Genomic DNA, 15,370 nt, shown 5'->3' on the forward strand with positions numbered 1-15,370 from the left:
AATCAAATCTGAATCAAACAGGTTCAACATTGAACCTAACCACTGATTTTTTTCTTTCTTTTAGACTGCATCTCACTATGTAGTGCAGGCTGGAGTCGAACTCCTGGTGATTCTCCTGCCTCCAGCCTCCAGAGTACTAGGAATACAGGTGTGTGCCACAGTGCTCAGCTCAACCACTGAATTTTATTCAGTTCTCACCTGACTCAGTTTGCGACCAGAATCATGGGAGAAATCAAGTTCATGAGCTGAGGTACCACTCAGGCAACTGTGTTGTAAGAGACTGTGCCCAACCAGCATAGCTCTCTCCACAGGAAGCAATACACTGCACTCGAATTTTGCCCTTTAATTTAGTTATTGAAAATTTTAGTCTTTTGGCCACAATCTTTTTTTTTTTAAGCCCATTAAGTTTACACCTTTATGTTTTATTTTTCTTAATAAAATACAAATGAAGCCTGCAATTCTTTTAATCCATTTAGTATAAGTGAAAGTACTCTAAAAGAATGAATAAACTCAACATTGAACTTTTCTTCCTATATGGAAAAATATTAATATACAGTAATACAGAGCTTATTAAAGCCAAAAATGTGTGTGTGAATATATATATTTGCCTGGTAAAACTGTCAGAATGAACTTACATGAAAATTCTTTCCCAGTACTGGGGATTTAAAGCGGTACTCTACCACTGAGCTAAACCTCCAGTCTTTTCATTTTGAGACAGCGCCTTGCTCCACTTCCCAAGTAGGATTTCAATTTGCAATTTCTCAAGTCAAATTTTCATAAGCAAGAAATTAGTCTACTGTTTAAAACAATACACACAGAGTAAACTCCATTCACTGAGTAAATACTGAGTAGCTACGGTACTGTATGCTAGAGCCTTTTTTAGGTACTGATGATATGGTAGTAAACAGACACAAATTCTAGCAACTAACACTAGACACAAATTCTAGACACAAATACTCAGCAACAGGCAAAATATCTAGTACACTTGAGGAAGGAAACTAAAGCAGAGAAATAAAATAATCTTATTTTATAAACTGAATTTTGTAAGTTATATATAGAGTCACTGCTAAAAAACACAGTGGAGTGCATTATCTTTAAAAAAGGAAAGACATGCCAGGTTTGGTGGCTCATGCCTGTAATCCCAGCACTTGGGAGGCTGAGGCAGGAGGATCACTGTGAGTTCGAGACCGGCCTAGGCTACAAAGTGAGCTCAAGGCCAGCCAAAACTGCATAGAGACCCTGTCTGAAAAAGACAAAACAAAAAAAGGAAAGGCATTATTTTTCAAAAGGAGAATGATGTACATACAGGGTACCTTTAAAAGACTTAGAACATTAGCAGCTAACTTGGGTTTACCATAAGAGTCAGCAAATCAAGGCCTGTGGAGTAAATCCAGCCTAATATCTATTTTTATAAATAAGTATTTCTTTTTTTGTGGTGCTGCGATGGGCCCCAAGGCCTCTTGAGTTCTAGGCAAGTACTCTACCACTGAGCTATCCCCCAGCCCTGTAAATAAATTTTACTGACATATAGCCACACTTATTCATTGACTATCTACACCAGATTCTGGATGACCACAAGAGAGACTTCATCTCACTCTTGAAAGAATGGCCAGGATCAAGAAAACCAACAACAACAAATGCTGGAGAGGCTGTGGGGAAAAAGGAACTCTCCTGCACTGTTGGTGGGAGTGTAGACTGGTGCAACCATTGTGGAGGGCAGTCTGGAGATTTCTCAAAAAGCTGGGATTGGAAGTCCCATTTGTTCTAGCTATTTCACTTCTAGGTATATTCCCAGAAGAACTGAAAGCATCATACCACAGTGATATTATGTGCACCCATGTTTATAGCAGCACAATTTGCAATCGCCAGATCTCAGAAACAACCTAAGTGTCCATCAACTGAGGAATGGATAAAAAGATGTGGTATTTTTATACAATGGAGTACTACTCAGCTATAAAAAAGGATCACATTGAGATATTTATAAATAAATGGGCGCAGCTTGAGACCATACTCGTAAGTGAAATAAATCAAACTCAAATGTATAAATATCGAACAGTTTCCCTAGTGTAAGAAATGATAACAATACATAAAAGTATGTGGTAATCATGATTCCCCATTATATTGGTTTGAAGCCATATAATGTTTTCACTCATTAATTGGAATGGTTTTATTCTGGATTGTTTGATTTTATTGTCTATGATAGTATGAACAGCTATTTTGAAGAAAACAAAACATCATAATAGTTAGTGCTGATTTAATATCATCTTTTTTTTTTGTCTTTTTCATTTTTATCGATACTGGGGATCGAACTCACGACCACCTGTTTGTAAGGCAGGTGCTTATGCTGCTGAGCTAAACCCCCAGCCCCTGATTTAATATCATCTTGTTTTGAAGTCCCATCAAGCTGTTGCTCTTCTGTCTCCATTGATTTTATTGTGTTGTATCTTACTGGATTTTATTATATGTGATAGTATAAACAAAATTTTTTATCAGCAAAGAGATAGAAACTGTTGTTCGTTTTCTGTTAGCTGGTTCTAAATACCCTATAATACTTCCATTCTCTTAAATGGTTTCACACTGTCTTGATATGTTTGATGCTATAGTATATGAAGTTATACTCAAATATTTCTAGGAAAGAGACACTACAGTAACTACTATTATGTCAGGTTATCTGGTAGTGAAACACTATGTTGCTTAAATTGTTCTGTTCTGACCTGCGTTGTTTTGTTGTTATGTCCTCTTTTATCTCAATCTCCCCTTTTTTTTCCTTTTAAAAAAATTAATCTTTTATTTTTTTAATTAAGGGAAAAAATAAATTAAAAAATAGCAGGATATATTATAGTAACTTTTTGTTTTCCTATTAACTTGATTTGAACCCCTGTATTGCTGTCACCATCTTGTTTTGACTGATTTTACTCTATTCTGTTTTGACTGATTTTACTCTATTCTTGTTTTGACTGATTTTACTCTATTTCTGTTTTGATAGTATCAAGTTTTAGGGTATAGGCAACTACTTTGAAGGCAGTAAGATTCACTATGATGCCCATTAGGTTTGACTATTATCTTCTTTTGAAGTCTTGTAAGGTCTCCAATGTTTAGGTTTATTGGTTTTGTTCTGTATTGTTTTGTTCAATTTTATTATACCTGATGATATAGGCAACTCTTTTTAAGATAGCAAGAGGCATTATGGTAACCATTGTTGATCACCTGGTATTCTGTTTTTACATCATGTACTATGTCCATCCTTCTGTTCTAAGTTTTTGTCACATTTGGTTTTATTCTCTTCAAAAAAAAGTAATAAGAACTGTGGGAGTAATAAAACCCAAAATGTGTAATTGTTATTGTAGAAAAGAGAGGAAAAGAAAGTGCTCTAAAGGATATAACTGCATGTATATTTAAGTGTGTAAGATAGAAAACCACATGACTAAGTTTTTGTTGGATCATTGAACAGAACTGTTTACAATCTCACTGTTTGAATGTCCACTTTGTATGCTTTAATTTTGTAATTTGAACAACTATTTCTAAGATGACAATATGTAATCTATTAACTAGTGATTTCTTACTGTTTATTTTTTTGAAATTCTGTATTACTTATACCCTTTTACTGTTTTCTCTTTAAGTAAAAAAAATTTAAAAAAAAATGAGAGAGACTTCATGCCACAAAGCCTAAAATATTTACTATAATAGGATCCTTACAGAAAAAGTCAATTCCTGGTTCAGTATATGAATGATTCTTTGATGGCACTTTTAAGAGACTTTACCCAGTTTATTGAAAACTAGTTAATCATGGATCCTTTTGCAATACCTGAACAATATGCAGATGAATGTGAAGGTCCAGATTAGATAATTTATGTTTTGAGAAAAAAAAAAAGTCTAATAGCTACTAAATTTTAATAGGAGTATCAGTGTGGCATACAACTTTCTTTTGCAACTTGGCACATATTACAAATATTACAGTAACATTTGCTAACGATGTATCATTAAACTAAATACCTTAAATATACTTGGTGAAATAATCACAATTAATGATTATTATCTAATGATTGTATGCTGTATTATCTTATGGATATAACAATTCAACTATTTCCTTACTGTTAAGTCTTTAGACTATTTCCACTTATAAGAATGCTAATAAATATGTTTAACATGTGAATGTATATAGCATATTTATATACATATTATAAACATGCTATACAGCCTTAACATTTGTTATATTTTAAGTATATACACTCACCTATTTTAGGCTATAAGTGATATATAGTAAATATCTTTAATACCTATGTGCATATGTACACTTATAGTCATATATTCCTTTCCCAGAAGGACTCAGTCTCAGAAGAGAAAGTGTTAGATTAAGAGGATGATATATTTGAAATTTAATTAATGCTACTAAAGTGTTTAATAATTTCATTTACTAGCAGTACATGACAATGTCTGTCTCCTCAGACTGGCCAATTCCTATTACTTTTAAAAATAAAACATTTCTAGCTATAACTGGCAAAACCGGAATCTAATAATGTCTATATTTTTCCAACAGGCATACAAAGAAGCTGAATAGTGAAAGCATGTAATTTCTTAATTGCAAATACTGGCTCAAATTAGATTTAGTTTTATAGAACAGTAACAAGTATAGAACAGAAACAACTCAAATATTGCTGTAGTCTTACCTCTCATGCTCTTTGCTTTCCTTAATAGGAAATTGCTGGATATCAGTTTTTCCATTATTTCTTTGTTGAATTAATCTGTCATTGTCATCAGCAGTGGCATCACATGGGTTTTCTGATACTTCCATATCACTACTTACTCGCTTTGTTTTTTCCTCCACCTAAAGGTTCATTAAAATGCAACTTTGATGTAAAGGATAACTTACTTTTCACTCATTAGTTTTATTGGCTCTTTAAATTCATTGTATTACTCGACTCAATTCAATCATCATCATCATCATTATTATTATTCTGGTACCAGGAAACAAATTCAGGACTTTGCATGTGCCTATGCCACTGAGCTATATTCCTGGCCCAGTCCAAAAAACATTTACTTTCTGATGCAATACTGGTGATTGAAGCCAGGACCTTCACACTGATACATCCTCAACTTCTTATTTTTTATTTACAGACAGGACCTTGCTGGGCTCAAGTTGCCAAGGCTGGGCTCAAACTTGTGATCCTTCTGCCTCACCCTCCCAGAGTTCTACAAGTACAGACACGTGCCACCGTGCCTGACTCAAAAAATATTTTTGGGCTGAGAATTTAGATCAGTGGCATAAGTGCCTGCCTGGCAAGTGTGAGGTTGTGAGTTCGATCCCCAATACAAAAAAAAAAATGTTTTTTTGTGTGTGTGTCTACTTTATTACTACAGGTCAATGAAACTTTTAAATCTGCTCCATTTCTGTCTGAGCAAAAGAAACAAAACTTTCCAAATTTCAAAAAGCACTAATTTTATGCTTTTATTTTCATTTACTTTGCTAGCCAACCTTTCCTGTATTAGTAGTAGAAGTAAAAAGGCAAAAACAGAGTGGGTCTTCTTCTAAGAGAAGGTGCTACTGTGGGACTTCCAGTAACAAAAGGAAGCTTACAATTTCTGCACCAAGGTATTCGCTCCCCACCTCTCACAATCTTTTTCCATTTGGACACTATACTTGGATTTCAAGACAGTGCAGGTACTCACTGCAATGTATACGTAAGCCAATGTTGACCACAACGCAAGAAGCACAGGAAGTAGGAGTAATTCAGCTTAAATGATTCCTGCAAAGCTCCTCAGAGGCATTACCCTGCATTTCACGGCACCAAAAGGGAATACAATTCCGTAATGCTAGAATAGACAAATTACCAGATGAACTCATCAAATCGAGCCAGTAAATTATGAGTACAACTTTTGGCAAGATAATGTAATGGCTTTGTGGGATATAGGAAGCCTGACCTATTTTTATAGAATACCTCTACATTTTTGCTTGTCTTTCAAACTCAATGCATCTCAGAATTTAGTTTGCTAGTGAGGGGTCAAACACCAAAATGAATTTTTGATTGAGGATTATTTTTCACTTGTGATAAAACTGCATATGCCAAAATTTACCAAACTTTATAAAACAACGTAAAGGTCTGACTCACCACACACAAATTTAAGAGCAGCAATAATAAATATGTGGAAGAAAATACCATACATTTGTAAAAATCACCGCAAGTGGGCATCTTGGATTATACATTCAAATTGAGTAAAAAAAGGTAAATTGGGGCTGGGGATTTAGCTCAGTGGCATAAGCGCCTGCCTTGCAAGCAGGCAGTCATGAGTTCGATCCCCAGTACCGATAAAACGGAAAAAGACAAAAAAAAAAAAGGTAAATTTTCACACATGAAAGCACAAAAATGAACTCCTTTGACTATGAAGATCCGTGGTAACTCTCAAACCTAAATATATTTTTGTATCTCTTCTCACCCATTGCTTCTGTCGCATTTCAGTGTTCTTTTATGGTTTAAACATAACAAATGCAATTTATTGTTAAACCAATAGAAAAAGAAAAGCCTAGAGATTATTTTTTTTAAAGCAACTTCCTCTATGCTTATGTTGGCTCAGGCCACAAAGCATTTAGGTGTCCCAAGTTACATGCAACTTGAGAGACTCACAGACAGAGTGAAGAAGGAACAAGAATCAGAGTGTTTTCTTGAATTCCTATTATTTACCTAGTAGAAATGCACTATTTCTGGATACATTTTTGTATTTAGATAACCCCATTTTATATGTGAGCTTTCCACAAGTAGAACCCCAGAAGAGAAAAATGGACTAGCACTATGTGAACTACCCTTGTACATCTTGCAAGGGCCCTGTCACTGAGCTACCAGACAGGCCTTTGTAATTTTATTTGAGACAGGTCTTAGTGGGGTGCCCAGGATGGGACTGCAATTGTAATCCTCTTGCTTCAGCCTCTAAGGAGCTGGGATTACAAGTGTGTACCACCACACCTGGTTTTGCTGGGGGTGGGTGGCTGAATCCAGTACTGTCACAGGGAGCTGTATCCACTTTATAAAGTTTTAGTGTAGGGTTCTGCTAAGCTGCTAAGGTGCCCAGTGTGGCCTCAGACTAGCTATCTTTCTGCTTTGGCTTCCCAGAGTGCTAGGAAAACAGGTCTATGCCGCCACCCTCAGCTCACTTATTTCCCTTTCGCCAAAGCCAAGAACTCTGCTTGTAACGTGTCCTGAACTTTCATGCTTAAACCTTTGCTGATCTTGCAAAATCACAACACTGGAGAAATCGAGAAGATTTTAAGTTAACTACTTTGAAAAACTATGTTAATAAGTTGACAGACTCAAGGAGAAATAGAAGTCTAGCCAATTGTGAATTGTCAAAACTGAACCAAGAAAATAGTCCAGTAACAAGCAATGAAGCTGAAAAAAGAAATGTGGTTACATGTACATATTACAAATGGAAAGAGACCTAGAGATAGATTTAAGGAAGAGGAGGGCAAAAGGAAGCAAAAAGGACTATGATACCTATAATATGTATCTGTACCTACTTCCCAAGATGAATGTATTTTATCATGAATCATAAATGTGTACTAGGGGCTGGGGATTTAGCTCAGTGGCATAAGTGCCTGCCTTGCAAGCCTGCAGTCAAGAGTTCAATCCCCAGTACCGATAAAAAGGAAAAAGACCAAAAAAAAAAAAGTGTACTAATAAAAAAAAAGTTTGTTTCACTTTTAGAGTTTTCAAATAGTGGCTCTTTGTATTCTTCACAGATTTCATCAATCTGCTTTAACTAATTTGGGATGAGTTGTACATTATTTTCTACTCTAAATTGCCTTTTTGGATCAACATTTCCTTATGTTTTTTCACATAAGCACATCTCAACTGTAGAAACACAGCCCCTGTATCACAATCTATATTCCTTTCTGGTTCCCGAGACACCTTTTGCACATGAGACGTGGAAGATCAGTTTTCTTGGTTTGACTCTCAGATGTCTTTTCTATAGGGGTGCATATTTAAAATAATCTTATTCTTACATAACCAAAGAGTTTGGAAAAAGGAAAACTAGAAAATTAAAATTTAGCATGTCTGATTCCTTAAATATAGCTACTTTTTCCTCAGTGGACTATAATGAAGAAGTGAAAAACAATTTACGTTACCCAAAACAAGAGAAAAACGTGAACCAGCAAACTTAACTATATCCACGTTTGTTCGGACTAAATTTAGGTATGTGCTAAATTTACCAAAAATAAATTAGGTCATCCTTAATGTTACAAATTCTTTCTCATATAAAGATATTTTACCTATCATTTGTTATGGCTTGTGACTGGGTGCCCCCTCAAAGCCTCATGCAGTCACAGGGATTTCTCAGAGGTGGCTGAATCCATAGTGTGTGATGTTGGGATTAAGGTATCCAACTACTACATCAATTCCCTGAGTGGCTTGGCATCACCCAATCCAGGAAGTCTGGTTGAGATAAAAGGTGCAGAAAGATCCTGTTAAGGTCTCTTGCGGCTTTTGCTGTCTTTTGGTGCCATGAATGGTTGCCCCTCTGCCATGCCGTCCTGCCTTGGAGCCAGCAGATTACCAACTGCAATCTCTACAAACTATGAGCCAAATAAACCTTCCTCCTTTAACTTTGGTGTTGAATATTTTGTCTTAGCAATGAGAAAAGACACCGTTCTTCAAACAGTGAGCCCTTACAATGCATCAAAGTCTTTTTTCTAAAGATCAGTACCTGGAGTATCATGACAGTGCTATGCATCTATGTGAACTATGTTAAGTCCAGTTCTAATATACTCTAAAGTCCACTACAGACAGTCGATGAAATAGTCACCAATTCCTTATATTGAAATAAGAAAGTTATTGTTTGTATCCTAATACCACGGTCTCATTTTAGAAGGTATAATTCTCTATACTTGTGCTGAATTTGTAACTACTCAATGTAGACAATGAAGCCAGTTAGAGATCACATAGAACAACTAAATCTCTAACTTAGGATTGGTAACATGCAACTGCAATGCTGAGCCTCTGGGAGTGATCACCATTTAGCATGCAACCAACACAGTGGTCGTCACTGTTCCATTACGCATAACATTAGCTGCTTAAGGAAAAGGCTCAAACCTGGTCTCCCCTTCTTCATCATTTAAGGAAATTACACAGATGGAAACACGGGTAACGTTTGTGCACAGAAAATTTTGCCTTAATTCTAAATTTTGGTTTAAGTCACTACAGATTCTAAGAATAACTTGTTTATAACCAGCTAATTTTTTTTGTAATGGGACTCTCGAATTCAGGACCTTGCATAGGCAGGCATCTGTGCTACTGAGCTATCTCTTCAGCATGGCTAAAATTTTTAAAACCAAGTATTAAATCATGGCCTATTGATTCTAAAATTCTAATCAGAAAAGTAATTTCATTGGGCTTATATTACATTATTAAAGTGAGCAAAACAATATGAAATCAGAAATACAAATTTAAGGGCAGGGATTTAGTTCAGCGGTGTAAGTGCAAGACTGTGAGTTCAATTCCTGGCATCAAAAAAAAAAGTATATATATAAAAATTTAGATTTTTACTCACCTGGTCCTGGCGATTTTCACAGCTATCAAGTTTTTTCTGCTCTTCCTTTGGTGTCACTTCTATGTCTGCTTCACCTGAAAAATGTACATAGGTAAAATAAACTACTAAGAATAGCTAGATAAAAAGTGAATCTTTATAAAATAGAAAAAAATTAATACAAATGTATTTTTATTTTCCCAGTTAAGATTTGAATCAAACCGAATTTTTAGCTGAATACTTCTGTAGAAATAGTTTTAGTTACCCACAAAAAATAGAGGGACTGCAGAGGAAAACATCACTAGCTGTTTGGTAATACCAGAGATCGATGAGGGCACATAGAGGAGGCTGAACACGGAGAATCAGAAGGCAGATGACAGCCCACAGGTAACTTTAAGATGCTCGCACATTAATGCTTTAAGAGTGGCTCAAGGGCAAATCTGCTCCGACAATCAATCACCCTAAATAGTGATGAAGACAAATATGGGAGCCAGAGGAGTAAAAGAAAAGAAATGGAGCCAGAGTAGTAAAGGAAAGGAGATGAACTAATAGAAGGAAACAGTGTCAAGTAAAGCTAATACAGCCCTGAGTCTCTGAAGAGAGTCCACAAACTGTTTCCAGAAACATTTCATTATGAGTGTCCATTAATAAGAGTGAATTTCTATTAAATGAGGACATGTACAAAGCTGGGTCCTGGAGAACTAGATCCTACTCCTTTTCAAAAGGTGTCAATGAGATATGAAGCGAACTACTTGGTTTTGTTCAAGTCGCCTGAGTTTACTCTGTAGTACATGCTTCACCTATTCCTATGTTGAGGGAACTCGCTAAGTGTTTGGTTTAAATGTCCTGCTTCTTGAGTTTACCAAGTTCATCAACACGTAAGAGCAGGCTTGATGGTGAAGCTCAGTGGTGGTGTGTACGCTTAGGATGTGCAAGGCACTGAGCTTACTTCAGTTTAACCTCTAGCAAAGGGGGAGGGGGGCAAAGAGGAAGGCAAGGAGAGTGGGAGAAGCAAAACAGTCCTTTGTAGGGTTAACTAAGTTTGGATTCATATCCCGTGGTCACTACTCCAGGAGATAACACAATCTATGAGACATGATAAGAAAATATGTATTACGTCACAAGATTTGTTGCTATCGATGTGATCACATGATTAAGGACACTAAATTAATTGCTACATGAAGTAGAATACATATTGGATGCCACTAATCAATAGACTGTCCTAGTAACTGATTTTATTTACTTTTTAGAAGATAAGGTTTTGGGGGCTGGGGATTTAGCTGAGCAGCATAAGCACCTGCCTTGCAAGCAGGCAGTTGTGATTTCGATCCCCGGTACCGAATAAAAGTTCAAAAAAAAAAAAAAAAAAAAGATAAGGTTTTGTTATGCTGCCTATGATGCTCTCAAATTCCTAGGCACAAATGATCCCTCCACCTCAGTCTTTCAAATAGCTGGAGCTAAAAGCATATACACCATGGCTGGTGAGATTTGTGCACATTACTTTTAAATGATACAGTATTCCTTAAACTAGTATTCCTTGTGAACTACCATGGCTAAGGAGAACCTAAGAATTTTCTAGGAGAAAATAGGAAATTTTCAGTGACTTTCACTAATATTGTGAAAATCAATCTATATGAACTCACAGAAATTGTAAGAAGTAATTTAATACATGGTTTTGGAACGCTCTCTTTTGAATTATACTGCAAATAGTTATAAATAATGCCTGTGAATTTAGAGCATTCAAATAAAAATAAAGAAATGTCTGACTAGCAATCTGTAGGTCTCTACCTAGTTTTTCCATCAACTCCTGAATCTCTTAGTATCTCGGCACTCAGATTCAAGTTTATGCTAAGTACTCACCTAATTTTGTTTAGTTTTGTTTACAAAATCACTCTTCTCATTTTCTTCAGTATTTGTTCCTTGCTTTGGTTAGAGAAAGAATATGACTGTCTTGTGAAAAGATACTGTTTGGTTATCACTTGCTTAGTAGTAGTAAAATATGAAGCAAATTGTACCATCAAATGATTTCTGAAAAGGTGGAACTATAGTATTATAAAATCAGGCCGAGATGCTCCAAGCTGAATTCATTATTTACTCTTTATTACTTCTTTTATGCTGATTTCGGGTTGCTGTCATTTGTTTGACATGGTGAGCACAACTGCCTAACAGAAACACAGCTCCAATATTTATTTTTACTTATTATATTATTTTTTGCTTATTCACTTTGTCTTCTCAAATTCTATGGATGGTGATGGACTTTTAATCACTGATTATGTTACAAGTGGATATTTATCATCAACTTTCAAATTCACTGATCTCTTGAGGGTCAAACTAGTAGAACTCCAATGTGAATGTGAAAATAGGGTTTTATTTATTTAGATATAAATGATACTACAAATGTGGCTGACATACAAACTTCTTCCTCAGAGGCATTCTCATGTGTTTCTCTGCCCCACAGTTCAATACTGCCCAGGGCTTATTGTACTTCACAGCTTCTGTACTTGCCAGTCAGATGAGTTTGATTATTATCATCATCTCTCATTCTTCTGTTTTTATTACTATTATTCCGATTCACTCAGCAATCTCTTTTACATAATTTGTTTTTCCAGTAATGTTTACTTTTAAGTCTTCAGAGATTTGAATTTTATTTCTCTGGTACGAGATAGCAAATGTGTAAATAAGGAGAAAAGTGTATAAAAGGTATTGTGAAATAGGAAGAAATTGTTTGCAAGAAAGCAGGACTGCAGGGAAAGGAAGGAAGGGGGAAAAAAGACTGCACACTCCTTAATGAAATAAATTGGACACACAAGTTTAAATATCACATTGTCTCTCTAGTGGGAGAAACAGGAAGGGTAAACAAGGACCAAAATGTATACCAGATACTGGGAAATAGGAAGGTAAAATTCAAATGGGAAGGAGAAGAAGAGATGTGGAGAGTAAAAGGAAGGAAGGGGAAAAAGGAAAAAAATAATAGAAGAAAATGGAAACAAAGCTTTTGTAAATAAGGAGGGGGAGAGATATTGGAGAAGAGGTTGGGGAAGAAAACATAGAGAAATATCACATATAGGTACAAACTTCCTCCCTAATGAGTGTGATCATTATGTATATCTAAAATGTACCAATAAAATTAAAAAGTAAATAAATAAAAACTGCCTATTTTAATATAAACATACACAGTATTCTTTGTAAAGTCTAAAGGCATGGACTTTAATGAATATATTACTTTAAATTAAAAAAACTACAATCAGATACTCTTTCTTCAATATTCTAATATCTTCAGAATTAACTTTTTTTTTTTTTGGTACCAGGGATTGAATTCACAATCTTGTGCTTGCCAGGCAGGTGCTTACACCACTGAGCTAAATCCACGGCCCCAGAATTCACTTAAAGCTTGGATAACGCCATAAATTCCTACGAAAATTGTTCCCACATGAAAGCTGGTTTAGTCTAGGTCAGGGATGAGCCTTTCGTTCACATGCTGCAGTGGGCTCTGTGTTATCATTGAGAGTTCTAAAGCTTCGCCATCGCTGATCTAGATATACATTAGATCCAAACAGTGCAGAGTGCCAGGAGACAGGAAGTGAAGGTGTAACAAAAATATATCTCTTTTTCTCTATAAACAAAATTGTTAGATTTGTGCTTTCTAAGACAAGTGAAAGAAAAAGGAAATATTGAGGCTAAAACTCAGTTCACTGTGAAGAGCCTCTTTGTCATGTGGTTTTCAGGAACCTTAAGCATTGTTTAAATGGTGCTTTCACAGCGAGTTAGAACCCAAGAGTTTATGACCCACTCAAGGGGTCTAAGAGGACAAACAATACTAAATGTTTTTGCCATTTCATGCTCATTCTCTTTCTTATTAGGGCACAGCACAGGGGTTTCCAGAAATGTAATGTGTTACATGTCACAGTTCTAATGACTAATGAATCACAGCTCTAACAGGTACTGGAATATGTGACTGTATGCTTCTATTTTACCTCTTTTAGATTTAATTTCTAGTAGAGTATCAATAGATCTGACACACTTGGACAGAAGCTTTGTAGAATCTGTACTAATTTTTAATACTATATAAAGGACTTAAGGTCAAAGTATCAGAATCACTGTTTTGAAGGACTGGATCTATCCATTAAGGAATAATTATATTTCCCATTTTTAATAACTGAAGATATGAGACACCATAAATACATATGCATATGGTCTGCTAATGAGAACATCTACTTATGATCATCAATGTATCAATAGTGAGATGAAATAATTAGTTAAAACACAATTGACATGCTAGTAAATAAAGTCTTAAATAGGAAAATACCAACATTACAGTAAGCACTTTGTTGCTGTTTTTGTTGTTGTTATTATTGTTTTTAGAGAGGGGATCCTGAGTGCCAGTGAACCTCTTGCAAAACCTCCTGAGTTAACTGGGACTCAAGGCCACACCACAGGGCCCAGCTCTCTAATAAGCGTCCACCAACTTTGGGAAAATCCTGGACTCCCGTAATAAGTTATGTGGATCCCTAATAAGTGGAAGAATCCAAGCTGGAAACACAGGGTATTAAGCATAAGTAGAAACATCTTAGTATATTAAAAAAATTTCTTCTCTTATGCTTGTAAGCACTTGGCAAATACTAACACCAACAAATTCACCTGTATTATTTATGTCAAAGCCTTCCAAAAGTTTGGGGGAAGACTGAACTGACTGTGGGCATCGCAAATATTTTAAATGTGATGTACTTCTTTCTAGAGTAAGCTGTATGACTAAATTTACCTGATTTGAATGTCTGTACATCCTTCATTCCCACTGCTTCACTCGGAACAAAATCTTTCATTTCAATGGCAGGCTAAATGGGTTTTAAAATAAAATATTTGATAAGTCCTATATAGTTTATTAAATATGTAGTTAATTCAAAATACAAATCCAAAGTTATTACCTTCAAGTGAAGATATTTCTCAGGTGATTCTAAAAAGCAAGAGGGAAACAATCATTATATGTAAATGTGAGACAGCCAAACACACATTCATGCAGTTAGTATGGAGCTGAATCCTCATGCGTGGCTTTGGAAATGATTACTTTAAGGATTGTGTTTTCTTCTTTATGGGTTAGAACAATGTGACAGAAAAGTCAGAATACAGGTTTACTCAGACATGCAGTTCAGATTTCCAAAGTGAGGCTGTGCCTCCGAAGACCATAACTAAAACAGAGAGTGAGCATGCATCAATCAATCAATCAGCACATGCTGACTGACGGAAAGTGATCTCGGCAAGTCACAGCCCTGAGAGCATGAGGTCAAAGCTGATGGCAGATGGTAACAGAAACAATTTTAATATAACACATAAACCATTTACAGACAATTACTCTACAAGTATTTGTGTTTTTCAGTTTGTCCTGCACCTCAGGAAGTACACAGTTTGGTTAATAGTTTAGTGTAATATAAAATTAATTTTTTATCAAAGAAAGGTTTTAAATCGATTAGCTCAGATATATACTTGTAGAATAACGGTTAACAAAAGTATTTTTCCATACCCTTGTGGGCTATAGGTTTGCCTACATTTCCTGTATCCTCTAGTTTAGCCATCTTAAAGTTTCTTGATCCACTCATGCAAGAAGGGATATAAACCACATCTAAGAAATAATACACAGTAAGTTTTGCATATTGAAACATAGTTATCAAAAGGGAAAAGATAAGTTGAATTGTCACAGAATTATTAGATACTTATAATCTTTTATACTTCAAAATTAGTACAATATTTACTAAAAAGTAACAATTTTGGTATTCAAGGAATGAATTCTACAATGGCCCTTGTTTCCAAAATTGATTTGGTACACTGTTAGTATTTAAAGGATTTGTGTGAAAAATCTACAGTA

At 35.4% G+C, this 15,370-nt stretch overlaps 2 protein-coding genes across 8 annotated transcripts in view; one reads left to right on the forward strand and one right to left on the reverse strand.

Annotated features, from left to right (window-relative positions):
* Positions 1–15,370, forward strand: part of Znf33b (zinc finger protein 33B) — a 100,622-nt gene that overhangs the window by 71,917 nt on the left and 13,335 nt on the right. The window lies entirely within an intron of this gene.
* Positions 1–15,370, reverse strand: part of Ankrd30a (ankyrin repeat domain 30A) — a 93,767-nt gene that overhangs the window by 44,675 nt on the left and 33,722 nt on the right. For 6 of the 7 annotated variants that reach the window (XR_010042136.1, XR_010042137.1, XM_023563470.2 and 3 more), the window contains exons 15-19: positions 15,029–15,127; positions 14,436–14,464; positions 14,273–14,345; positions 9,538–9,611; positions 4,668–4,825 (exon numbers count right to left, since the gene is read on the reverse strand). Coding sequence is in view for 5 of the 7 variants with exons in the window: in XM_023563470.2 (XP_023419238.2) it covers positions 4,668–4,825; positions 9,538–9,611; positions 14,273–14,345; positions 14,436–14,464; positions 15,029–15,127 (433 nt within the window). In the remaining 2 variants the exon portion in view is untranslated. The remainder of the gene's footprint in view (positions 1–4,667; positions 4,826–9,537; positions 9,612–14,272; positions 14,346–14,435; positions 14,465–15,028; positions 15,128–15,370) is intronic. The other variant, XM_063233561.1, reaches the window with a different exon arrangement.

This window comes from Cavia porcellus, unplaced genomic scaffold, assembly GCF_034190915.1.
Source record: "Cavia porcellus strain 051 isolate PalLab524CR breed Dunkin Hartley unplaced genomic scaffold, mCavPor4.1 scaffold_23, whole genome shotgun sequence".
NCBI lineage: Eukaryota > Metazoa > Chordata > Mammalia > Rodentia > Caviidae > Cavia > Cavia porcellus.